This window comes from Corythoichthys intestinalis, chromosome 9 (assembly GCF_030265065.1).
Source record: "Corythoichthys intestinalis isolate RoL2023-P3 chromosome 9, ASM3026506v1, whole genome shotgun sequence".
Taxonomy (NCBI): Eukaryota; Metazoa; Chordata; class Actinopteri; order Syngnathiformes; family Syngnathidae; genus Corythoichthys; species Corythoichthys intestinalis.
In genome coordinates this window covers 23577742-23605444 of record NC_080403.1, presented here as the reverse complement: position 1 = coordinate 23605444, position 27703 = coordinate 23577742, and the positions used below count along the sequence as shown (strand labels likewise).

Here is a 27703-nt window from a genome sequence, read left to right as displayed (position 1 = left end):
GGAAATGCTAATATTCCATCATTTATCCATCAACGCATGCCTTTTGAATTCATATCATGCCACTTCGTGTAATTAGACACATCGCAACACCAAGAAAATGATAGAAATTAGGTCGATTGTCAAGCTAAAACGACCCGCCCCCGAGATGGCGGAAATCTAGCATATTGTGTGCGTGACGTCACTATAGGGAAACAACCGGCTCAGTGCTTAGTACTGAATGGCGGCGATGATGGCGGACAATTTTGTGTCTAGTTGCAGGGATGAATCCGACGTAACGAACATTCTTCTAATGGTGACAAGGAGAGTTATGAACCTTTCTTTGGTGTTTTGGGTTATCAATTTGAGCCCAAACGAAAGCCAATGCAGCCTAATGAAAGGATCATTGAGGGGAGCAATCACACTGCCGAAACACCGGCGGCAACAGAAACACCAAATGGTTTGTTTTGCATTTCTTTTAGTGAAGCTGATACACCGTGACCGCAAAATAAAGTAATGTATAGAATAATTATCATTTAATGTGCTATCATCGGTTTTCGCTCTGCCAACCGACACAAATATGAATGGGATTAGAGGATTTGTTCTATATATTTTACGAGCGATAATTTATACAAGTGTCCAGTCCTATATCCAATGCGTGATATGTTTTTTTATTATAAACGAGTACTCACTCTGGCCATTTCCCTCCTTTGCTTTGCCTGGGGTGGTGGGGTGGTCTCATCAGAGCCAGTCATCGTCCTCTTTCTTGTTATCCCGGGACATTTAGGTGGCTGCGCGTATAGGTGGGCACCGTATCTGCTTTCAGCAGCAATTTCTTAGCAAAACCTGATTTCATTTGTCCATAGTTCGTATAGCTTTCAGGTGTAAAATGTGCACCACACAAAACCGTGCCGGAGGCTGGGTCTGCAAAATTAGCCCACTTAGCACTGACGAACTTTACTCATTGTCTGCGTAGTCCAGCTCTTTTTCTCGCGGTCGGGAACTCATGGGTACTACATTGCGACAAATGGCTATTTGTAAACCACATAGCATGACAGGTTTGAACCATTTTAGCGATTTTTTGATTAAACACGAATGCAACTCTCTCGTCGATAAACAACGATGGCAGCTGCCTCGACCTTTTGTTTCCTTGTTATGACGTCTCCGCCCCATTCGGCTGTTTCCGAAATACTTTAGGAAATGTTCGTAATTTTCGATCTATTTTCGATAATTGCTAATGAATGCGATTTATTTTTTTGTTTACTTTATTAATATTTGTTATCTTGCTACATAACGGTTCTATTGATATCTCACTGCCCCTTAGTGTTTTCATACCCTTTAAGAATGCCATCACTCGGTGACACTTCTAGCTTTTGGTCCCTGGTACTTTCAACAGGGGAGATGAAGTCCCAGAATGGAGATGACCTCAGCTCTTTAAATCGAGGGTCTACCCGAGGAGATCCGTTCTCTCTCCACACTGCTGGAAAGTCCTGTGCCAACTAGGACAAGTCACCCAGACAGAATAAAAAATGTCCTAGGAGAGGACGCCCTGAGGAGATTGTGGAGGGAGGCAAGAGAAGAGATTGTTCAAGTGGCGCATCGCTGCAGCAGCTCTTCAAACGTATCTAAACCTCTAAGCCTCTTTATCATTGCTGCGATTTTATGAAGCCTGTCGACAAGTCGCGATGGGGAATATAGTTGTTTCTGCATGAAATCTTTATTCTCAAATCTAGGTACAGGCAATTTTCACTGCAATATATTTAGCATACAGTATGTAATAAAGATTGAGTTTACATGTTCTCCATCGTGTGGACTTTCTTTGGATACCCAATTTCTTTTTACATCACTAAAACATGCTTGTATGTATGTTTTTGAGATGTCCCGATCCGATTATGTGATCGGAAATCGGGCCGATGGCGCTATTTTTCAAAGGATCAGAATCGGGTGAAAATTATCAGGTTTTTAATTTAAGACATATATTTGTTTCTTTGCTTCATGCGCATACAGCCCCCGACTCTCCTTCCTGCTGCTTTTCTTGCTCACTAGTGCACAGAGTTTGCTCGTTAAAGTTAACGATGAGTGACAGCCGTTGAAGCTTTGATCTTGCCAGAGAAGCCTGGGAGCGCTGACTTAAGACGCCGCATGTGTGTGCCGTGGCAACTCATTGTGTGTGTGTAATGGTTCTCAGCAGCCTGAGCAGATTTAAGTGGACTCACTGAAAGAAGCATTTAATAAAGAAAGTAGTTATTCTTGTTTCAAAATAATTTGGTGGGACAGAAAAATGTTTAAAACTTTTTTTTTCTTCTTTTTTTAACAACACATTTTTCCGGTATTGGATCGGAACTCACAATCAGGTGATTTGGACTCTGGTGCAAAAAATGCGATCGGGACATCCCTAGTATGTTTCACTTTTTTGTGTAGTTTCAATTTGCCATTAATTGCTAAGTTGATAGATTTCAGTCTAAATTCACACTTTTTTGCATTTGTCACTTACGAGGAGCATTTTCCCAAATTAACACCGAAACCTGGGCTGTTTTCTCCTTTTTTTTTGTTCACAATCCCAAAATAATCATCATGGCAACACAGTGAATGCTCACGGAGTGCTCTTTTGATGACGAGGTTGAGCCTGATACAGCTACAACAACACTATTGCGCCTGTGCACGTCATCCCACTGCAACGCCCAAATTGAAACAATAGGCCAATAGGAGAGCAGAATAGTGTTAGTGAAGCACTATGGGAAAGATTCTGACCAATAGGGTAGCAGGATTTTATGACTTTTAAGAATTTCTGCCTGCGGGAATTACATGCGGTCATTGGTATTTTGTATGCTGAAGAATTTTTCATAATATGAAGCGAAAAAAACTTCGAAAAACCTTTTGTAAAATGAATATTTAGTTGCGGTGTAACGGTACACAAAAATCTCGGTTTGGTACGTACCTCTGTTTTGAGGTCACGGTACGGTTCATTTTCGGTACAGTAAGAAAACAAAATGCAAAATCTAAATGTGCTAGTTGTTTATTACACACCTTTGTGCTTTCAACAATAGGAACATTAGCATATGAAAAGCTAGAAATCTGCTCAAAAAGTAGCGGGTATTTAAAGATAATCCAACAACAATTTGCCTTTTAGACCCCGCGCATTGGTCAGCTTTCTTTCTGAAAGAAAGAAGGAAAAAGAAGTCCTTGTCAGGCCGAGATGAAGAGGCGGGCTCAGCTACCGAGTTTCCGTGTTGGTTATTATTATACCAGAGAAGACAGCAGTAAATAAAAAAAAAAACAAGTCAACTGTGCCCCGATCTACCTCTCAAGAGATCTGATGGACTCAAAAAGTGGGTTACGATTGTATATTAGTTTGAAAATCGACCGGATCCACCGTATTTTTACACGAGTGACTTCCGATCTGCCCGATCCTGGCTACCGGTAGTAGTATTGACGCAGGAGGGTCGCGTCTCGCGTCAAATAATAAACGCTGCCGTTTTTTCCGCGTGCGTCGAGTTGAGCCGCTTCTGGGACGCGTCTAACACACGGCCGCACTGCGACTGGTGTGCATTGGCTGATTGACCTTCACTGTGTTCCCGCGGCGGCCACGTTGTTGCATCATTGACGTTTCTGGGTTATACTGTCCTACCGTGTTGGTCCTCATTATAGTAGAGAAGACGGAGTAAATATAATCTCCACAAAGAAACTAACTAAATCAACTCACAGCCTCGAAAAGTAATGGTTACATTATGTCAGAAACTCGTTCGGTACGCCTCCGTTCCGAACCGAAATGGTTCAATAGAAATACATGCACCGTTACACCCTTAATATTTAGTGTACCGAGTTTTGGAATCTAGAGGTACCACTGTACTGTATGTTTCTTTTACAAGTAGATCAATAAATGCATTGAAATTTTACATAGTCTTTCTACCTTTTGATAAACTATAACCTCACATTCGTGATGCCTTATTTGGTTGAACAAATACAGTATAACTTTAAACCTCAGAAAAAACAAATTGTTAGAATGTCAACATAGCAAGCGGTGTCGTACTAGTTGGGTAGTTTTCTGTGGAAAATTTACCAATTCCTAGTTGGTATGCTAAAAAAACAAACAAAAATAACAAAAAAGTGTAGATGGTTAATCTTCCATTCAGAAAATGCTAACATACTACACATTTATAAATACTAGACTATATAAAATATTGATATAATTCTCATTTTAAATGACTATCACAAAAAAATGTTAACATAAATAATGATGATGATGATGAAATGTTATTAAAATGTATGCCAAAGAGAATCATTTACACACTGTTAAAATGGAGTTGGAATGTTTTTTCCTTCCTTTTTTTTTCATTATTTTTTAAAAATTTTTATCAGTTTGATTGAGCACTATCATCAGCTTCAAATCACACTAAAATCTCATCCAGCTCTCAGGATTGAGGTCACTGGGAAAATGTCATCATCATTATAGTGGTGATTATAGCAATGTATAGATAATGCTCATCAAATCCTGTTGATTGTAATTACTGATTGTGCGACATTCACATTTTTGTTTTACACTGGGTGGTTTCCATCCTCTGTACTTAAAAGACATATTTATGAAGAATATTTTAGTGAAATAGACTATTTTTCTTTGTCTTTTCACACAATTGCATTAAAAAAAGGGAATAGACCAAGCTATGTTTATATTTTTCATGAAAATGTTACATATGGAACAGGCCTGCACAATATGGTTTGAACATCGCAAACGCGATGTGCGCATGCGCAATAGTCCCATTGCAGGATGTGTGATTTAATGCATTTTTTATTATTATTTTATTAATCATGCAAACTTTTGTTTTGCTTCATAAAAGCAGCAGGTGTGCAGAGACATGGTGTCCTGGATCTATTTTACCGTATTGGCCCGAATATAAGACGGCCCTGATTATAAGACGACCCCCGCTTTTTCAAGACTCAAGTTTGAAAAAAAAAGACTTTTTGAACACCAAATTAATTTTTATACAGAAAATAATTACAGTACATCTGAAACATGATTATAACAATATATTTGAGAGAAAAAGCATGTTATTTTGCCTCATTCAAATTTTAATATCTGAACATTTAAATATGTAAACTAAAGTGCAATCACGTTCGTAAATGAATGGCTTCCGGTTTTTCAAATGTAAATAAACCAATCTATTGTGATAAAACAACAAAATTGCAATAACTACATTATCCATCAAAGTGAAGTCTAACTGTAACTGTAGTCTGGAAACAAATCTGAATAAAGAAAAACATTGCAATAAAATAATGCAAACTGGTTAAACTTGAGAGTAGCTGAGATCTGTCATGACAGAACATCGCTTCAATGATATCGGGCGCCATCTAGCGTCGTGAATGGGGAGCGTAGCTGAGATCTGTCATGACAGAACATCGCTTCAATGATATCTGGCGCCATCCAGCGTCGTGAATGGGTATAATGTCTAGACCGCAAATATAAGACGACCCCCTCTTTTTCAGTCTTATTTCAATGCAAAAAACACTCTTATATTCGGGCCAATACGGTATGTACAACAATCTTCATCATTCAAAGATGATCAAAGATTAGCCTGGATTAAATGGTATTATATCTATATGATTACAATGTGATCATGGTGAGTCAACCGAAGTCTTTCTAAACAGAGCTATGAAAGTCATTTGGTGAAAATTCTTCTAGTTTTAATATCAAAATATATATCAAATATATCGCAAACACCCAAAAATTCACAATGTCAGTTTTTTCCAATATCGTTCAGCCATACTAAATAACAATTTTGTCCACATGAGCATCTGGATTGGGGGAACCAACTACTTCATATTTTTCCACTTTTCTGTGGGTTTATTTTAATATTTTTCTCCACAGAGCTTACAGGATGTGTGGTTTGCTGAAGATGTGCATGGGCGAGTGGTGTCATGATTGTTTTTGGTTTTGTTTTGAGGGGAAAATAGCTCAACAATGGAAAAGCCTGCTCCTTGTTATGTCGACAAATGAGACTTTTTTGTTGTTGTGATCATGACTGTCAAAACAAAATACTCATTCACCGCCCAAAAAGAATTTCTTTGACGGCTGGCGAGAATGTTTATCATCTGAACCGCTATTCTGTCAAAATAGCTGTATCCAATTGAGGTAGTGCCACTTTTTCCTCCCCTCTCCATAAAAATGTGCAATGCACTGTAGCATTCCTATCTGCTGCCAGGGAGCTGATTGAGGTCAATCTGTGATTTGCAAGCCTTGGACCCTGGGGAGCGGCCGTGATATCACCACGGGGGCTTACAGCTCCTCGTTCTCTCTTCATATCTTCACATTTGTCTACAAATACTCACAGTGCTCTCGCATCTTCAACTACACTTGGCAATTTGGAAGTCCATTTGGAGATTCCAATATTGCAAATGCTCTGTATAAACTTGGAATTATCTGTTTATTCCTGTTTAAATGCCTAGGTAATCACTTTGGAAAAGATACAGCAATCACATTGCGGAAGATAAGTGTGTCTATATCATAATGCTTTTAAAAGGATGGAAGTAAATCACATTTAATTTCAAATTCATGACCAACAGTGACCTGATGGAGGTGGGGTACACTGAAACAATGAAGTCAAAATGCTCTAAAAAAATCATAACGCTTATTAAATGACTATTTTGTGAAAAATAGTATGTAACATTACATAAGAAAAATGATATATTTAGCCACATTTTTTATGTAACGTGAATAGAGTTAGAAGAATAAATTGAATTCAAAATATTTTTAAACAGACAAATTATAGTTTTACTAATATCTTTATGAAATGATTACAATCCATTCCACGACCAAACTTGTACCACTAATGTGAATTTTCCCTGATCTTGAATTATTTTTCTCAATAAGAAATATTTTAATTGCAGCTAATTTGTGCAACACTTCCCATGATCCCCCATGTTACCCCTAAATAATAATTCAAGGCATCAATTTTTAGGCCCAATAATCTGAAACAGAAATTAACTCTATAAAAGAAAACATGTTTGTATGTTATTTATATGTCCTGATTGCATATTTTTGCACCCGAGTCTTGAGTCATCTGATTTTGAGAATCTGCCAATACCGAGTCCCGATCCGATATCGGGAAGAAAAAAAAAAAAGCAAACATTGTATGTTCTCCAATAAAACACAAGGTTTGGTCTTTTCTTGTTTTTTTATATGAAGTAATTTGATTAAGTTTGCGAAACATGAATGCATTCAACACAACTGCACAATACACACTGGTATACAAATACGATGTAAACACCAAACTTCACTTGAGCTACAAGCTGTAAGTATAGGTTAGCTTCCATATAGCAGGACCATCTATCCATCATCTACAGCTTAATCCGGGGTGGGGTCGCTAAGCGTTCGCATCACTGCAAACGCTGCACCGATCCGCCTGTCGATCTCCTGCTCCCTCCTACCCTCACTCGTGAGCAAGACCCCAAGATACTTGAACTCCTCCACTTGGGGCATGATCTCATCCCCGACACGGAGAGGGCACGCCACCCTTTTCCGACTGAGGACCATGGTCTCGGATTTTGAAGTGCTGCTCTTCATTGAGGACCCTGCCGAGGGTGTAGAGCTGGGCCACTGTTCCACTGCTCCTCCTGAATCTGAGATTTGACTTCCCGATGGACACTCCTCTCCAGCACCCCTGAATAGACTTTACTGGGGAGGCTGAGGAGTGTGATCCCTCTATAATTGGAACACACCCTCTGGTCCCCCTGTCCCCCACCTTAGTCTGCCAATCCAGAGGCACTGTCCCTGATGTCCAGTTGATGTTGTAGATTCGTGTCAGCCACGACAGCCCCACAACAAGGAACTCTGGGTGTATCTCATCAACCTCCAAGCCCTTGCCCCAACCACCTTAGTGACTTTGACCCCATAGATAGGAGAGCCCAGCTCGGAGTTCCCAGACCCTGCATCCTCAAAGGAAGGTGTGTCGGTGGAATTGAGGAGGTCTTTGAAGTATTCGGTGCACATATGGACACCCCAATGTTTGAACATGGTGTTTGTTATAGACAATCTGTGACGAGCACAGAAGACCAGTAACACAACACCGCTCGGGTTCTGAACAGGGGGGTCGGGTTTTTTATCCCTACCAATCACTCCCCTCCAGGTCTCACTGCCATTGTGAGCGTTGAAGTCCCCCAGTAGAACGAGGGAGTCCCCAGAGGGAGCCCCATATAGCAGGACTTATTAACAAATTTCATTCATATAGCTTTTCCCCATAAACACACATACACTGCATTTTAAAAGGTTGGTATGGATGTAAAATACTTACAGACATATACCATAATTTTTGGACTATAAGGCGCACCTGACTATAAGCCGCACCCACCAAATTTGACACAAAAACAGCATTTGTTCACAGATAAGCCGCACTGGACTATAAGCCGCAGCACTCCTCACTGTATTATGGAATATTTACACCAAAAAATAGTAACCGGTAACACTTCATTTGACAGCGGCACCGTAAGACTGTCATAAGACCAAATGAACCACCATGAAGCTTTGAACCAATGGGCTGAAAAGCTTCATTGCTTCAAGAAGCTTAGTTTGCCCATTACTGCTCCACCTGCTGTCAACACTGTTGTCGTCCAACATGCCTCCTAGCATGCATTGCAGCACTACAGATGTAAATAACAATCAAAATTCATGTTCTCTGCAAATTATTTCTTCAGTTAGTTTCAGTTTCATTTATTGCTAGAGATGGTATTTGGTAACTCTTTATTTGAAAGTGGCCCCATAAAACTGTCGCTAGACAATCATAATTATGACATGACACTGTTATGACAATTAATGAACGCTTATACCAGATGTCATTTAGTGTTATCCGGCAAATTATCTCACTTTTGAATGGATGTAAAAGATCAGAGCGTAACATAAATGGAGACAGTGACATAGTTTGCCGGATGACACTTAATGACATCTGTCATAAGCATTTAGTAATGTCCATGGTAGTGTGATGTCATAATTATGACGGTCATAAGACCAAATGAACCACCGTTGCTTCAAGAAGCTTCATTTGGACATCACTGCTCCCTTGGAGAGACCGTCAACCTCTGCTGCCACCTGCCGTCAACTCTGTTGTTGTCCAACATGCCTCCGAGCATGCATTGTAGCGCTACAGATGTAAATAACAATCAAAATTCATGTTATGTGCCAATTATTTCTTCAGTTGCTGTTGTTTCATTAATTGCTAGTTATGGTATTTAGTAAAATTTTATTTGACAGTCATGCCATAAGACTATCATAATTATGACATGACACTGCCATGAGCATTAATGAATCCTTATGACAGATGTCATTTTGTGTAATCTGCAAATTATCTCACTTTTGAGTTGATTTAAAAGATCCGAGTTGGACATAAATGGAGTTAGTGAAATAGTTTGCCGGATGACAATGACATCTGTCATAAGCATTCATTAATGCCCTTGATAGTGTTATAATTATGACGGTCTTATGACGCCGCTCTCCAATAAAGTGTTACCTATTAACCCAAATAAATCAACAAATAAGCCGCGGTGGACTATAAACCGCAGGATACTGAGGGAGGGAAAAAAGTAGCGGCTTATAGTCCGGAATTTACGGTAGTTTCCAAGACCGAAACGTAATAGAAAGCTCTCAACAACGTCAATGTGACCGACAGGCTGTATACTGTGAAAGGGAATGAGCATGTGTTCCAAACTGCGTCACACGATGGATGCAGTGAATTATTATGACCACAAGGTAGCAGTAACGTACTGTAAAATGTTAACTGGCTGTAAACACCGGCGACTCTAGCCCGCGCAATAAGTTTTTTTTATTATACTGTATGTGGTTAATGTCCATTTGTGAGCAGAAATGATTCGGATGCACTTCAATACAAAAGTAGACAATGGATGAGCGGCAGGTTGGCAGATAGGGGATTCTGTTGATGCGAGGTGCTCGTTTGACCCCTTGCGGGATCCCAAGACACTTGGGTTTCCCCAAAGTGAAAAAGAGAGTTCGCAAGCCACCTGGTGGCATACTGAGGGACTCGGATACGCCAAGCGAAAGGGAGGCTTTTCTGGATTAACACGTATGGTGAAAATTTGCTCGAATAGTGAGACTCATTTTCTATCGTGATGATGTTCGTATCGTGAAAAACCCATAAGGTGAGGTGTTTGTATCCTGAGGGTATTATAGGTATACATTAGTGATATAAGGAAAAATAACAATGAAAAAGTTATTCGGAAGAAAAGTACAAGCATAGTATAGGTGCACATTTTGGTTGGCAGATTTCATAAATTTTGTGGGATCGATGATTGGTCCATCACTTAAAATATTTACTGCTGATCGCGCCTATAGTCAGACACATTAGCTTGCAAGTACTTGGTGGCGGACATTCATGGTTATTGATATTAGCATATAAGTGCACTTTTGGGGTATTTTCATACTTTCATGAGACCAACAAAATGTTAACAAATGTAACGTCTGCCACTCGTACGCTTGTATTGACATCCAATAAAGTCACTGCATGGTAATTATTTTGCTGCCGCTATATTGCCTTATTCCACTTTTTCCCTTTGTGAGTGATTTCAGTTAGGTGATATCTGTTTAGCTAATGCAGAAATTTGGCTCATATTAAAAATTCCAGCATTAAAAGGTGCTGTACAACGATGGAAAAAGGAAACCTGATATAATATAGTAGTTCTCTTCTCCAGGGAAATTAATTTATAAGCAAAATACTGCTGCATTTTAATTTTTGCTTTTCATTAATATTTTTTAGAGAACTATGGCACATGCAGTTAAAAAAGTTTCAGTTTATGTTAAATGTTTCTCCATAAAACATGAGTTATTCGGATAATGAAAATGCATTCTGTTTATGAAAAAAATCGGGACCGGCACAAATTTGAGCGATTGGCAGGTCAAGTTTTTCAAGATCTGCTTGTCAGCCAGAAATTATAGCAATAATCAATTTGTAACGTGTTGTCTTGTTAAGGATGGTTTAATGGATAAGTGTCATTTCAATAGGGAAATATTATTTGAGATTGAAGTGTTTTCAGTTATACGCTTGGTAATGGAATTAATTAAACACTGAAATGAGTAAATACCAAGGATACACAAAATGAGAATTCTTGTCCGAAAGCGAATATTAGAAAGCCATTCATTCATTCATTCATTTTCCATGCCGCTTTTCCTCACGAGGGTCGCGGAGGTGCTGGAGCCTATCCCAGCTAACTACGGGCAGTAGGCAGGGGACACCCTGAACTGGTAATATTAGAAAGCCAAGGCCAAAAACCACATTTTTATCCAGATTTTGGCCACCGAATCTTCGGTGTATCTCTAACAAATACACAAAATAGTACATGTTAAAAATCAAAATATTAACATTAAAAAGTTACTTGTTTTTCCCAAGAAAGTTGTTGCTAGGGCTATAAAAATGAATAACTTATATTATGACAAAAAAGTGGTAGGATTGCTTGCTTCAAGACACGATTCACCAAAAATCTGTCCCACAAGCGAGACAAAATTTGTTCATAAATCAATAGATTAACATTACCACCCAGACTTTCAGCCTCTTTCAGTCAGTCATGCAAAGACACATTCAACCTTGCCTTCATGACAGAAGGGAAAAAGAAAATAGCTGACAGCTTTAAGTTTGGAATTCCTCCAGAACAATTTGTGAGCCTGCTTCATAACCATCAGCCTTGGAAATCATTTCCTACTTGCTTTTGACTTCTAGCTCTCTCTTTTTTGAGTGTGTGCATGTCACTCGCTTGTGCACAATCATTGCACAAACCCAAAGTGATGGTGTGATTTCTGACGATTGGTTTCCTGACCCCGTATGCGTGTGGCTGTTTAGCTTCTTCAAAGGAAAGAGACCTAACATTACATAGCACTACTACTCCTTGGATTAGGTGGCACGGCAGGCAGCGAGCCAAGTAAGTGGCTGATGACTGAAGCATATAAATGCTTACCGTACTTTCTTGTAAATAAGATTTAGAAACAAAAAAAAGGTTTGGGCTGTCAAAAGAACTTACGGACGTGTAACCTTGACTTTAACTGAATGTTTTCCTTCAAATACTTTTGAGAAGTTCTTCATCAAATAAAATAAAAACTGTAGGCACCATTCCTTCCTGTGTCAACATTTCAGTCTGTTTTTTGGTTTGGTTTTGTTCTTTCTTCGAATGGAAATTTCTGTTGTTGTAAAAAAAATTACTGTGTTGCCCTAGTTTCTGAGCTTATCTTTAATGTGCAGCATCCAGGAAGTGGTAAACCTTAGTAGAGTGGTGGTAGACGGACGGCTGTGGCTAACGGAAAATTCTGACTGCACGCTTATGTTTTTCCTCTACTTTGGCTAGAAATGTATATAGTGGCCTCATTTATTTGAATCAATGTTGTAGCCAACCTAATTAGTATTAGGGAGGAGCTTAAAGTGCCTGTGAAACGATAAAAAATCTTAAATAGCATTATTATGGGAAATATTATTGAAAATCATATTTTGAGACGATTTGACTACAATTTGGCAAAGCGCAGATGATGAGAAATGCATCTTTTAATCCACTGTTTAGCTCCCCCTATCATTATAGCGTACGGCGCCTCCATCTGGGTGATGATGTCGATGGAGTAGCGAATGGCGAATGGAGGAGGAAGCGTTTTTCAGCAATTTTGGTTCAAGTGTGGATCTTTCAAGTGATATTGTAGATCCAGAGGAAGCCTGTGGCATGCAGCCATATATGTTTGAGTTGTATCTGGACGAATATTCAGAATGACAAAAAACATGAGTCTGATGACTAGAGCATGCTGTAAAATGTCATCACTGTTTTTTTTCTCTCTACTCCAATATTTTTACAGGATATTCTTTGTATCTAACTATTTTGCACCGATTGCTAAATAAATTGTATGGTCATGAAAAAATACAGTAAGTCTTGTGCTAAATAGAATATGAAATATTTAAAATGCATTTATTCAGTACGGCAGGGCTAAATTACTGCATAATAGTCAAAACTGCCGACTTCTTAAACCTCTGACACAGTATTTTTTATGCCACCGGAATTAGTCCAGCTCTTGTCATTTCCCAGTGGGGACTCAGAGACGGAGGAAAGTGTGTAAACCAGTGGTAGCCAACTCCGGTCCTCCAGGGCCCCTATCCAGATGGTTTTCCATGTCTCCCTCCTTTAAAACACCTGAATCAAAGGATCAGCTTATCAGTAAGCTCTGCAGGAGCCTGATAACGATCCTGATTATTTGAGTCGTGTGTGTTCGAGGAAGGAGACATGGAAAACAAGCTGGATAGGGGCTCTCAAGGACCGAGTTGGCTAACCCTGGTGTAAACAAAAGAGGAGTGTAAAGGCCGAGTTATACTTCCGCGTCAGACCTGCGCCGTCAAGGAAGACCCGAGTTACGACCCTGCGCCGTAGCCTTACGTGCTCCTCTGGAATTTTCTAACCTTCGCGTCGCGTAGACGTGTATGACGTGGCAGAAACGGACTGTGATTGGTCCGCTCAGACTGTTGTTTCCGGTTTAACGCGAAATCACCGCCATTGTAGAATAGAATCAAACATTATTTTCTACACGCAAAAATGGACCAAGCCGACGAGAGTATCATCGAAGAGCAAGTCTCGTCAAGACATTATTGTCATTGCCAAAAGGCAAGGTCTGCGATTGGGGGGGAAAAAAAAAAAAAAAAAAAAGAAAAGAACCACCGAGACGTGTGTGTTTGGATTCGAGTGGCCACACGAAGTGGTGACCCAGTTGGCCCAAAACTTTTTATCACTTTATATCGTATTTTTGGTTGGTGCACTTCATCATTTATTGTGTACATATATTTGCTTTCAGTCTGTGACTTATTTACGTGTCACACTTCAATTATATGAAGAATAAAGCACAGATTTGGTGTCAAAAGAGTTGTTTTGATCTTTAATTTTCAATAACAGACAGTTCACACACAAGGCTAAAAATCAAGGCTCCCAACGCAGTTTGGGAAGTTCAGTAGACGCCAGAAATCTGCTATGGCTTCCCACTGGCTGGTTGTAGGACACGGCAAACAAATCGGGCTGGAGGGCTTTGCAGACCTTGAACGCAGCGCTCGACGCCAGTTTGAAGCTAGCCGCCACAGCTAGCTCTCTCCACCCGAGTCTAAAACTCTCTGTGCGGCATCAAAAGTCGGCCAGACCGCCTCGAAACTGTCCTCTGCGTCGCCTGCCCCTCAACATTTGTATGTTCAATATTTATTCAGTGTTGATGAGCAGAATATTTACTTTCAAGAGTTCTGTCTTCCATTGTTTATTTTTTCTCCGTTTCTCCGTGGCTGTCCAAACCCAAGCCAAGCATAGCGCTCTCTCGGCGGGCACACGAAGAGGGCCGAGAAGGGTGGAAGTCTCTACACAATCGAGAACCGCAGACGAGAGCGTCAGCCAAGGGAGGCGGCCACTCCTGTCTTCTTGTTGAACAGGGAGCATTGTCACCCACAAAATGCAAGCCACCTCCTTATCAATACGTTTGCCAGCATCCCAGTATTTGACATAATACAGTGGGGAGAACAAGTATTTGATACACTGCCAATGGGTTTTTTGGCAGTGTATCAAATACTTGTTCTCCCCTCTGTATAAAACATGTAGCTGACTCATTTCCTATCCTGTCCAATCGTCACTCCATTTTCGTACTTGTTTTGCCCATTCTTCGCAGTGAACAGGATCTTTTTGAAACCATGAAAGGCTCACATCACTCTCCCTGGTCTAGCAACAAAAGCTTGCAGCACATTGGGCTGGCGTGGCGTGAAAAATAAACAAATTAATCTGCAAAATCAGCTGGATCTGCAGTCCTTTTGCATACAATAGTTTGTTTGTATAGTGAAGATGATGTCTCCCGTTAACGTCACATTCGCCTTCTTCCTCAATTCGAGACCGTGGCCGGAAGTCTCATTTTCGTAGCACGGGATTTAAAAAAAAAATATATATATATAAATATATATATATCGATTCGCTTCTGCACACATCCAAGTGGCCCATTTCATTCAGGAGCATAAAATACTGCATATAATATGAAATAAACATGCTTTTTTCTGTCACAGGCACTTTAAAGACGGCACACAACATAATCATCAGTATGGCAAATAGTGAAAAAATCATTAAGAACCTGTTCAGCTATCTCCAGTTGTTACTTTACTGTGAAACTGAAATTTCAACTGTTTATCCTTATGCTATTTACTGTATTACTGTATGTGGCATATTGTCTTCTGGTTGCCAAGGTGCACACTCTCGAAAAAGCAGCCCATGCAATAAAGAAACATTAGAAATAGGAAATAATAAAGTTTGCCTCTGTTTTCTTAGAGCTACTGCCACAACAATGACGAAGACACTGACCGGGGGAGGCCACTGCCGAAGGTGCAGCCCTCGTTAGACTTCCCCATCTGCACCGCTCTGCCAGCCATCACTACACAGCCCACCCGACGCTCCGCCATCATGGCCAACCACCTGGAGCTAATCCAGGAGCTGCAGCAGCTGGACAAAGTTCCAAGTCTGGAGAGGCTGCGAGCGGCCCAGAAACGGCGCACGCAGCAGCTCAAGCGCTGGGCCGTGTATGAAAAGGAGATGCAGAACAAGAAGCGCAAGGCGGACAGGAAGGGACGCAACGCCAACGGCTACCAGCACACTGAGGTCAAGAGGCGAGTGTCGTTCGCCGCCAGCGTGGCACTCTTGGAAGCATCGGCCAGGAACGATCCGGATGAAGGTAGACAAGGCAGATTTTCTGCTTAGTCATCATGTGCAAAGTCATCAGAGAATTAATAGCTGAGGTTAAATGTTTAAGGACTAATGTATCAATCAAAGTTAAAACAAACAAATAATTTAAAAATGCTATCCAGCTCTTTAAAATACCATATTTTTTGGACTATAAGGCACACTTAAAATCAATTATGTTGCTCAAAAATTGACAGCGCATTGGACCTTACACCTTGTGTAAGAATTCTGGTTCTTTGTAAGGACCTCAAACCTATTTTGTTGAAATTTAACTGTGTTCCACCACTCCAGTAGAGTGCTGAAGACACATTCATCATTCGTGAAACCTAAAAATAAAACAATCCAACAAATGATACATGAATAAAACAATGATCATATAGTTAAAGATGAAGAAAAAATGGAGTTCATTGATTAAGTAGTACACCTAATAATCATGTGCACCTTATGTATAAAAATCACGGCTATAGAATCAGTTAAAAAAGAAAAAAAAAAAAATTATACTAGTATATATTTTTTAATTTAGAACTAAAGACTAACGATTCGATTACGATTCAAAGGCTATGATTTGATTATAATTTGATTATTGACGCACCCCCATTACCCCCAGCTATTAGCTGCTATTAATGTTTCGTACATTAGTCAGAAAAATTGTACAAAAATCCTCTCAGGCTTAAATAAACTATTATTTCAGAATCAAGTTAACAGTTCAAAACAGTAAATAAAACACTCAAGTCCCCATTCTGTATCAGCAGCTTTAAACTAAATTCAATTCATTTAATGTTGTGAATCAACCATTAAAGTTGTTAAAATTACTTCGTTTTTCCATAATTTCCCTTCTGTCTACTTTCAACATGTGAAAGTTTTAAAACTGCTTCATCATTTAAAGATAGATTCAAGTCGAGATTTTGCCAATTTAGGAATATTTTAGATAAAAAGTTAATTAGATTAGCTCGGAAGGTTTGCTAAAACAGCCTTCCAGAGAAGTCTACTGCTTTAAGATGGCGGCCATTTACTAACGCCGGCGAGTCTGTCATTTCACATCTAGTTTTCTTTACATGTGCTGCTAACGCCGCCAAGCGTGTCATTTCACATCTAGATCTTTATACATGTGATATCTACCGTAGCATTATGTGGGCGTAGTTTGTAGTGGTTGTAGGCAGCAGTCAGGTATTATTTTATTATCTAGCGCCATGAGTTGAGCCAGAGCTGTGAGTTAGCATGATATTTACTGTCGGGTCGGTCCTCATTGCGTCCCGAAGAATGCACTGACTGTGTTTTAGTTCCGCTTTACTTGGCATATTTCAATAAACGAAATTTGGATTTTTGTGAATCGTTCTCGAATCTCCCACGGCCGAATCGCGAATCATCCAAGAATTGGAAATTTCGCACACCTCTAATATTCATATATTTTTACAAAAAAACCTGGTATTGTCAAGAAATAAGCTTTAATACTACAAAAAAGTTAAGAGATGATTTTTATATATTAGGAATTAAGTTAGAATATTACAAAAAGGGCATTTTAAAAATCGAAGGCAATATATTTTGAGGAAAAAACATTTGATGTCGAAAGATTAATAAAAAAATATCAGGTCGTGACAAAGATTTAAGGTCAGAATTAGGCATGTGCCGGTTACCGTTTTCAAGGTTTACCGTGGTATGAAAACGTCACGATTTCAAAACCACTAAAATTTTCTGTCATACCGTTGTACAGTGTTCGCTATTTTAATGTCTCAAAAATTCAGCCAGAACTGTCTTGGAGCGGCAGCGCTCACCCCTCTCTCTCCAGTTGTTGCTGTGTGTGTCAGTGACGCTATTCTGCTAGACAGCCGGCGAACCAAAAAAGAAACACTCCAAACAAAAGGCGTACTTTTCTTGAATGTATGGAGGTCTCAAATCGTAGTAACTAGAATATACAAAATGAATGCATTTGCAATGTTGTAAAATAGTATTTTATGAGTGTGAGTAGCATCATTAGCACAAACACAACAGAATATGAGGAAGTCATCATATCCTTGAACACCATGAAAAAGTTCACTAAAATTTTCCTTTCAAATTCAAAAGACTAACTAAAAACTTACAAAGATGAATGTTAGCCTAATCTTAGCCGGGAGAGCAACTTTGTCGAGGTTATAAATCTAATGGCCTCTAAGAACTAAGCTTGAATGAAGTAAAAAAGGATAGCGTCAAAGATCGCTAATTGCGACAGATGATCTTGCCTGAAGCACAAATGCATGTTCGCTGGACAAGGTGAGGTCTCACTCCCAGTGTTTTTTAGATGAAACCTTTACACAATATTTACATTTTAACTAACTTATCCATTTTTAACTTATTAACTTATCAATACTTTGTCTTTTCAACAAAAGGGCATGACATGTAGACTAGAGTTGACACAGTGGCTGAAAATGGAGAAACTTCACTTGAGCTTTTGCCCCCTCAAAAAAAAAAAAAAAAAAAAAAAGTCGTACAGTATATATTTTTCAATTTTATTTAGAAGTGTTTTTCCTTTTTTATAGCAATTAATTTTGTTCTTGCTCTAATCTTGAGCAACCTAAGCTGTGGCTGTGGGTAGTCTATAAGTTCTATTTATTTTAGTTTTATTTAAAATATTTTTTGCTTATTTATTTATTTCAACATTATGTTAATGTTCCAATTAGCAAATATTTTCAGAAAAATAAAAAAATCCCGGGAAAAAGTTATTACTATTATTATTTTTTTTAACCATACCTCTCAAAATAACACATTTTGGAGATATAATTGCAATACCGTGATACCGTGGTATTTTTGCTCATGGTTATCGTTCCATCAAAATCTCATACCGGCACATCCCTAGTCAGAATATTATGAGAAAAAAGTGATTAGATGACAATATAGATTTAATGAGAAACAACTAATTTTATCAGATGAAGAAGAATAGTACAAGCATGTAAATGCAAATGTTATCAGTTAATCATAAAATTTCAAGAATGAAATTAGAATATTAAAGTGACATATTAATTTCAAAATAATCACTCGGTACTATTAACTTTTTGGCTGCCACTGACAGCGCTAGGCATCCAATTAAATTTGATTGGGAGGACCGAATGAGCGAATGTCAAAATGTATTGGATGTTTAATGCTGTCAATGGCACTGAAACATGAGCATTCCAAGCTAGTCCTCCCAGTTTAAATGAATTGGACTTTCATCGTTGTCAATGGCAGGCAAAGAGTGTAACCCATTCCCAAAAGATATACAGTATATATTTTTCAAACATGCTGTGATATTTCAGAGAATCTAATTTTTTCCTTTATGAACAAAATTTATGTTGTGTCTCCCTCATAGCTGACGCTGTTTCACTTTGTGCGATGGCTGCGCAAAGTCAAAGCTCAGCGAAGCCACGCTGAAACATTCAGTGTCACTACTCGGAAAATAGCTCTTAGCTGATCGGCCCCACTTGAGCTGCCAGTTAATGAGTTGAATTTGTTCGGCTAGGCCAATGTTTTATCACCGAGGGAGTAATGGAGTTGTCACCGCGAGCACAAACTCTGCCAGGCTTTTAATTAAAATTTCTTTAGGGATTGGGGTGCCTGGCCCGCCCTTCTCTTTTGGAGATGGGAAGTGTTTTGCGCTCAGGCATAAACACAAAAACTCTTTGCATCAACTTGAGAATGATAGCGCGGGTGGCTATCGTTTGGATTAGCTTTCTCATTCACTTGGAACATACAGTAGATTGAAGTGTGACAAATGCACACCTTTTGCTTAAGCAAGCTGTCTTGGAGGTCTGGGGAGGAAATATTCCTGTAGGAATCTAATCTGGTGGAGAAACTGCCGAGGAATCATCACTTAAGCTAAGGCTGCCTCATTTTTCTCAGGTGAATAAGACTCACGTGTACAAAAAAAATTGAAATGTGAAGCTACCATTTTAAAGTGAAATATCACGTTTCACTGCCATTGGTGGTGAGAGGTCCTATTAATTTGAACTGGGAGGAGCGGCAGCTATTATTCAACATGTCTTACTGTCAGTGGCAGCCAATGAGCTTATAAAAACCTGGATTTAATGCAAAAAAATGAATCTTTCACGTTATGGGCCAATTTATATCACAATATCGATATGCTACCGTTTGTTTTGATTATTTGGTGAATAAAAGATTGAAAACTCAGGGCTGAATGATAGAAAAAATGGACATAGTGACTTTTTGGGGGTTTGCGATATATTGCGATATTAAAACTAGTACAGTTTTGGTTGACTAACCATGACCACATTGTGTTCATATACAGTTGTGGTCAAAAGTTTACATACACTTGTGAAGAACACAATGTCATGGCTCTCTTGAGTTTCCAGTTATTTCTACAACTCTGATTTTTCTCTGATAGAGTGATTGGAACAGATACTTCTTTGTCACAAAAAACATTCATGAAGTTTGGTTCTTTTATGACTTTATTATGGGTGACCAGAAAAAAGTGATCAAATCTGCTGGGTCAAAAATATACATACAGCAGCGCTAATATTTGGTAACATGTCCCTTGGCCATTTTCACTTCAATTAGGCGCTCTTGATAGCCATCCACAAGCTTCTGGCAAGCTTGGGGTTAAAGGCCTCACCTTTTCTCCTCCAAACATATTGCTGGGCATTGTGCCCAAACAGCTCGATTTTTGTTTTGTCTGACCACAGAACTTTCCTCCAGAAGGTTTTATCTTTGTTCATGTGATCAGCAGCAAACTTCAATCGAGCCTTAAGATGCCGCTTTTGGAGCAAGGGCTTCCTTCTTGCACGGCAGCCTCTCAGTCCATGGAGATGCAAAACACGCTTGACTGTGGACACTGACACCTGTGTTCCAGCAGCTTCTAATTCTTGGCAGATCTGCTTTTTGGTGATTCTCGGTTGAATCTTCACCCTCCTGACCAATTTTCTCTGAGCAGCAAGTGATAGCTTGCGTTTTCTTCCTGATCGTGGCAGTGACAAAACAGTGCCATGCACTTTATACTTACAAACAATTGTTTGCACTGTTGCTCTTGGGACCTGCAGCTGCTTTGAAATGGCTCTAAGTGACTTTCCTGACTTGTTCAAGTCAATGATTCGCTTTTTCAGATCCATGCTGAGCTCCTTTGACCCTCCCATTGTAGCGTTTTTGGGCATTTGCATCCAATGAGCCCTATTTAAATGGCCTCAGAGAAGTCACCAGCGCACCACTCATAATCACTCACAAGAAGTTAAGAGGCCATGCTACGAAGCTCATTTCACTGACACAACTTTCTAAGTCACCAAAATTGCTAATTCGTGTTGCTGTATGTATATTTTTGACCCAGCAGATTTGATCACTTTTTCTGTTAACCCATAATAAAGTCATAAAAGAACCAAACTTCATGAATGTTTTTTGTGACAAAGAAGTATCTGTTTCAATCACTCTATCGGAGAAAAATCAGAGTTGTAGAAATAACTGGAAACTCAAGAGAGCCATGACATTATGTTCTTCACAAGCGTATGTAAACTTTTGACCACAACTGTAATACTGTTCAATCCAGGCTAAGGGGTTCACTTGTGAATAATGAAGATATATATATATATAAAAGGGATCCAGGAGGCAACGTCTCTGCACACTTGCCTTTTTTATAAGGCGAAACAAAAGTTTACATGTTTAAAAAAAAAAAAAAGAAAAAAAATACAATAAGTCCTATGATGGAACTATTGCGCATGCTCACGTCGCGAGTGATGTTCAAAAGATATATTGTGCAGGCCTATTGAAAATGACTACCGTGGGGCAAATATTTAGTCAACCACTAATTGTGCAAGTTCTCCCACTTGAAAATATTAGAGAGGCCTGTAATTGTCAACATGGGTAAACCTCAACCATGCGAGACAGAATGTGGAAAAAAAAACAGACAATCACATTGTTTGATTTTTAAAGAATTTATCTGCAAATCATGGTGGAAAATAAGTATTTATAAGTTCATCTCATTACTTTTTTATGTACCCTTTGTTGACAATAACGGAGGACAAACATTTTCTGTAACTCTTCACAAGCTTTTCACACACTGTTGCTGGTATTTTGGCCCTTTCCTCCATGCATATCTCCTCTATAGCAGGGATGTTTTAGGGCTGTCGTTGGGCAACACGGATTTTCAACTCCCTCCACAGATTTTCTATGGGGTTGAGATCTGGAGACTGGCTAAGCCACTGCAGGACCTTGAAATGCTTCTTACGAAGCCACTCCTTTGTTGCCCTGGCTGTGTGTTTGGGATCATTGTCATGCTAAAAGACCCAGCCACGTCTCATCTTCAATGCCCCTGCTGATGGAAGGAGATTTTCACTCAAAATCTCTCGATACATGGCCCCAGTCATTCTTTCCTTTACACAGATCAGTCGTCCTGGTCCCTTTGCAGAAAAACAGCCCCAAAGCATGATGGGCATGGTGTTCTTTGGATGCAGTTCAGTATTCTTTCTCCTCCAAACACGAGAACCTGTGTTTCTACCAAAAAGTTCTATTTTGGTTTCATCTGACCATAACACATTCTCCCAGTCCTCTTCTGGATCATCCAAATGCTCTCTAGTGAACCGCAGACAGGCCTAGGCGTGTGTTTTGTTCACCAAGAGGACACATCTGGCAGTGCAGGATTTGAGTCCCTGGCGGGGCATTGTGTTACTGATAGTAGCCTTTGTTACTGTGGTCCCAGCTCTCTGTAGGTCATTCACTAGGTCCCCCTGTGTGGTTCTGGGATTTTTGCTCAACGTTCTTATTATCATTTTGATGCCACGGGGTGAGATCTTGCTTGGAGCCCCAGATCAAGGGAGATTATCAGTGGTCTTGTATGTCTTCCATTTTCTAATAATTGCTCCCACAGTTGATTTCTTTACACCAAGCGTTTTACCTATTACAGATTCAGTCTTCCCAGCCTGGTGCTGGTCTCCGGTGTCATTCTACAGCTCTTTGGTCTTGGCCATAGTGGAGTTTGGAGTGTGACTGACTGAGGACAGGTGTCTTTTATACCGATAATGAGTTATAACAGGTGCCATTAATACAGGTAACGAGTGGAGCCTCGTTAGACCTCGTTAGAAGAAGTTAGACCTCTTTGACAGCCAGAAATCTTGCTTGTTTGTGTGTGACCAAACACTTATTTTCCACTCTAATTTGGAAATAAATTCTTTAAAAATCAAACAATGTGATTTTCTGTTTTTTTTTCTCCACATTCTGTCTCTCATGGTTGAGTTTGACCAATGTTGACAATTACAAGCCTCTCTAATCTTTTCAAGTAGGAGAACTTGCACAATTGGTGGTTGACTAAATACCGTAATTTCCCGAATATAACGCGCACTTTTTTCCCCCAAAATCAACTGGTAAACTCATGGTGCGCATTATAAACGGTTACATGGATGGAGACAGAAATATATATGTATTACATATATATATATATAAACCGATTTTTTTTCATTGACACGGCCTCGTTGTGTTGAAGAAACGTATGCGGCCACCCGTTGCCGACCATTACGGTACATGACGTCACCGTTTTGTTTCGGTAATACTTCACTCTAATCGGCCGAATGATTTCGTCCGTGTTAAATTCTGCTTTTTTCACTCTTCATAAAGCACAGAATTTAGTTTCTTGAACTCATTTGAGTCGACGTTTATTGCAGCTCCGCAATTCGGACCATAACAAATGTAAGGACACACACTTCCTGTGTCCGTCAACTATATCGGTCCCTCGGGAAACTCAAACCCAAATAACAATAGTTCCTTTTGTTACTGTCCTGCTGACATCTATGAGCTCTCACGGATTTCCGACTTACGTTCTCACTTTCATTTTACCGTATCAATCCATGGAAGAAACATTTATTCATCATGAGGAAACGAGCAACTTATACAGCAGCCTTTATAAGAAAAGTCACATCTGTTTTGTTTTCTCCTAGATTCTGGTAAGTTGGAGAAGTTGTCAAATCATATTATTACCGTAAATATTGTCAGTTCACGTTAATGTTTTGAACTACCTATGTGCTATGCTTGAGCTGTGTTTCACCAGTCAGTAAAATGACATCTCTGTATCTGTACACAAGCTCTGTTTTCTTGTATTCTTCTATTTATTGGTGCTAAAATTAGGGTGCGCGTTATAAACGGGTACAATAATTTCCCCTAGATTTTACAAGTAAATTTGGGGTGCGCATTATACACGGGTGCGCCTTATATTCGGGAAATTACGGTACTTATTTGCCCCACTGTAATTACCTGATTCTTCCCACGTGTTATAGTAGTGGGTATGTGTGTTCACCACCTGATTGTATTTTATTTATTTATTTATTTATTTTTACATTTTAAAAAAATCAACAAATTAACTAATTGCTCTATTTATGCACCATAGGTGTGTGTTGTGTGATGATTTATCACATCCCTGGTTTGAAAGTATAGGGGCATTTAGGAATGAATGAATCCTGCTAACCCTTCGAGTTAAAATGGATTGGACGTCTGTTGTTGTCAGTGGCAGCCAATGTGTCAATAATAACCTGGCATTAGTGCTGGGCGATATTGAAACAATCACCTGATACGATATTCGTAATTTCATATCACGGTAACGAAAACCATTAAAAGTTTACTGTAAAATCAACAGCCGACTACTGTAAAAAGAACTACATTTGACTGTTGTTTTTCTGCAAACAACTGAAACGAAAAAATATGTACGTGTAATCCAGTTTTAAGGTGGAGATGATGTCACTAGTCCCCCCCCCCCCTTTGAATGGGGTTTGAATTACGCCTGAACGATATATCGTTTAAATATCGCCATCGCGATGTGTGCGTGCGTGATAGTCCCATCGCAAGGACATGCGATATTTTTTTTTTTTTTTTTTTTTTTATCCACATACGCCCTGCTTTCTGCTCTGCGCAGAGCCTCACACGCTCTTTGAACCTCACAGTCATTGCAGCACTTGCTTATTAAAGTTAACGATGCTGGTATATTTGATCTTGCCAAAGAAGCGGACATCACAGCGCAGCAGCTGTCAATCATCGTTTAACTTGTAAAACCGTTTCTGCAAGGAAGCCGCTTTGGAATGAATGTGTGTGCGTGTGTAGAGACGTTTGAGACATATAAATTAAATGCCAGAAGTGATCATGAGGAGTTTGTAATTTCTACATGTCCAACAAGAGCCACAGCTAAGGTAGATAAGCAGAAGTATTTAATAAAGCCAAGCATTTTTCGACTACAGTACTTTATTCTTGTTCAAAAATGATTTGGTTGGACAGTTATGTTTAAAACTGATCATAATATAAAATAACATTTGATGTGCTTAAAACCATTTATTAATACATATGTATATATGTATATATATATATATATATATATATATATATATATATATATATATATATATATATATATATATATATATATATATATATATATATATACAGGGGTGCACATAAGTGGTCCGCATGCGAGCATGCGTACTGGACGTATACAAACGCGCTGGCCCTCAACGGCTTCCATACGCTTTTGCGTACCGATGGATGACCACTGTATTTGCGGCGGACACGAGATAATCACTTCTCAAAATGTCGGAGGCAGGCCCCACTGAGTAATTGTTTCCGTGTTCCCCCACCCCCGTCAAAGGACAGACAGACGACAGAGACGTCACCGGAGCTACCGAAAAAAGGACTTTTGCTGAAAAGTGGCTGCAGGAGGTACCATAGCTAGAAGCAAATGATGCTCGCACGGATATGTGGTACAAAATTTGCCGTGAGAATCGCTGATAAGAGCAGCGCATTTTTTTTTTTTTTTTTTTTGGAACTTTGTTTTTAAGAGCAGCGCATTTTATGTAGGGTCCAAGAATTTCAGCCATCCAAACTTTGAAATGCACGAAAAAAACAGAGCATGTGGCAATTAAGCAAACTATCGATGTCAGGCAGCACCCCACTCGCCCTATGGACAAGTGGCGGAATAAAGTTAATGAAGAGCAGCGCCATGCACTGACAAACGTGTTTTTGCTCGCATTTCACAAAGCTAAACATGCACGTTCAATGAGCTCTTATGAGGAGGAGGACATCCCACTTTTACAAAGGCTTGGAGTTAATGTGGGAGCCGCATAATGCCCTTTATTTTGAATTAGTACTGCTTTTATGTTTATTTCTTTACATTTCACTTCAAAGTAATGGCAATTTTGTTGTGCCAGTTGATGTTAATCAGGCATTAATTGTTAATATAATTAATTAAAGGTATTTGGCTCTAACTAAAGCTTGTCATAATTTTATCGCATCAGGCGGGTCGGCTCTCAAGCTCAATGAGGACCAAGTCACATCTCCAGGTCCTCCTTTGAGAACCTGGGCAAAAAAAAATATGTGCACCCCTGTGTGTGTATATATATATATATATATATATATATATATATTAGGGCTGTCAAAATTATCGCGTTAACGGGCGTTAATTATTTTTTTTAATTAATCACGTTAAAATATTTGACGCAATTAACGCACTAGGCCCGCTCAGACAGATTTAAATGTCAGTGCAGTGAAAGGCCAACTTGTTAATTGTGTTTTATGGAGTTTTTCCGCCCTCTGCTGGCGCTTGGGTGTGACTTGCATATGTTATGTGGCGTAATGTCGCCCTCTGCTGGCGATTCAGTGCAGCTGATTATTTGGGTTACGGCGCGCTTTTCTGACGTGATTATATGTCGACGCGAACTCACACTAATAGACAGTGCTATTCAGACCAGCTAACGTCCGCATCCAGTATTCAGTGGCAGTTCTCATAGCCCCATCACACTGTTTGTGTCTAATATATGCATCGCTTGTGAGTTATATTCCTCCTTTGTTTATATTCATGAGCATTAGATAGTTATTGATGATGTGTATTTGAATTTGTTCACATATATGGTGAAATGCAGTTACATTGTTAGATGCTTGTGAGCTAATTGGCTAGTGCGACTGCTCAAATGGACACGTGTGTGTACATTTTATGTTATTTATGATTTATGCAAGTTATTGACACATTGCCTTGTTATTTTCAGTTTTACAAAAATACAAGAAACGTGCTCCTGTCAAAAAGAGATGACTTCAGTAAAGCCCATGCAACTTTGCCACACCGTCTGATTTCTTTTTGGAACTTAGGTTCGCTATCTGTCAATTTGTATATTCACACACATTGAGGACAGAATAGGGCTACTAGTTTATTTTTTGATTGAAAATTTTACAAATTTTATTAAAACGAAAACATTAAGAGGCGTTTTAATATAACATTTCTATAACTTGTACTAATATTCATCTTTTAAGAACTACAAGTCTTTCTATCCATGGATCACTTTAACAGAATTTTAATAATGTTAATGCCATCTTGTTGATTTATTGTTATAATAAACAAATACAGTCCTTATGTACCGTATGTTGAATGTATATATACATCTTGTCTTATCTTTCCATTCCAACAATAATTTACAGAAAAATATGGCATATTTTATAGATGGTTTGAATTGGGATTAATTGCGATTAATTACGATTAATTAATTTTTAAGCTGTAATTAACTCGATTAAAAATTTTAATCGTTTGACAGCCCTAATATATATATATATATATATATATATATATATATATATATATATATATATATATATATATATATATATATATATATATATGGTAAATGGTCGCTCAACAGTATATATATTTTTTTAAAATCATACTTTGGGGAAAAGGTGAGAAAAAAAACATGCCTTATATGTCTCTCTTTCCAATGCTAAATCTGAATAAATACATTAAGCACACACACACAAAAAAATAAAAATTTGGGGGGCGGGGTGCGCAACTTTGCGGTTTTTCACTTATCGCGGCGGGTTCTGGTCCCCATTAACCGCGAAAAACAAGGGATCACTGTACACTGGTCATTGAGAGTCATCCAAAGTCTTTCCAAACAGCTATTCAAGTCATCTAGTGAAAATTTCTTCCCAAAAATATATATATATACATATTTTTTTAATATCGCAATATAATATCGCAAACCCCCCAAAAATCGCAGCAATAGTTTTTTCCAATATCGTTCAGGCCTAGTTTGAATCAGTGGTGCCATCG

At 39.0% G+C, this 27703-nt stretch overlaps 1 protein-coding gene across 1 annotated transcript in view; it reads left to right on the top strand.

Annotated features, from left to right (window-relative positions):
• ppp1r16b (protein phosphatase 1, regulatory subunit 16B) overlaps window positions 1-27703 on the top strand; it is a 166491-nt gene that overhangs the window by 40147 nt on the left and 98641 nt on the right. The window contains exon 2 of the mRNA XM_057844875.1: window positions 15277-15676. Within this exon, the coding sequence (XP_057700858.1) occupies window positions 15409-15676 (268 nt within the window). The 5' untranslated portion in view covers window positions 15277-15408. The remainder of the gene's footprint in view (window positions 1-15276; window positions 15677-27703) is intronic.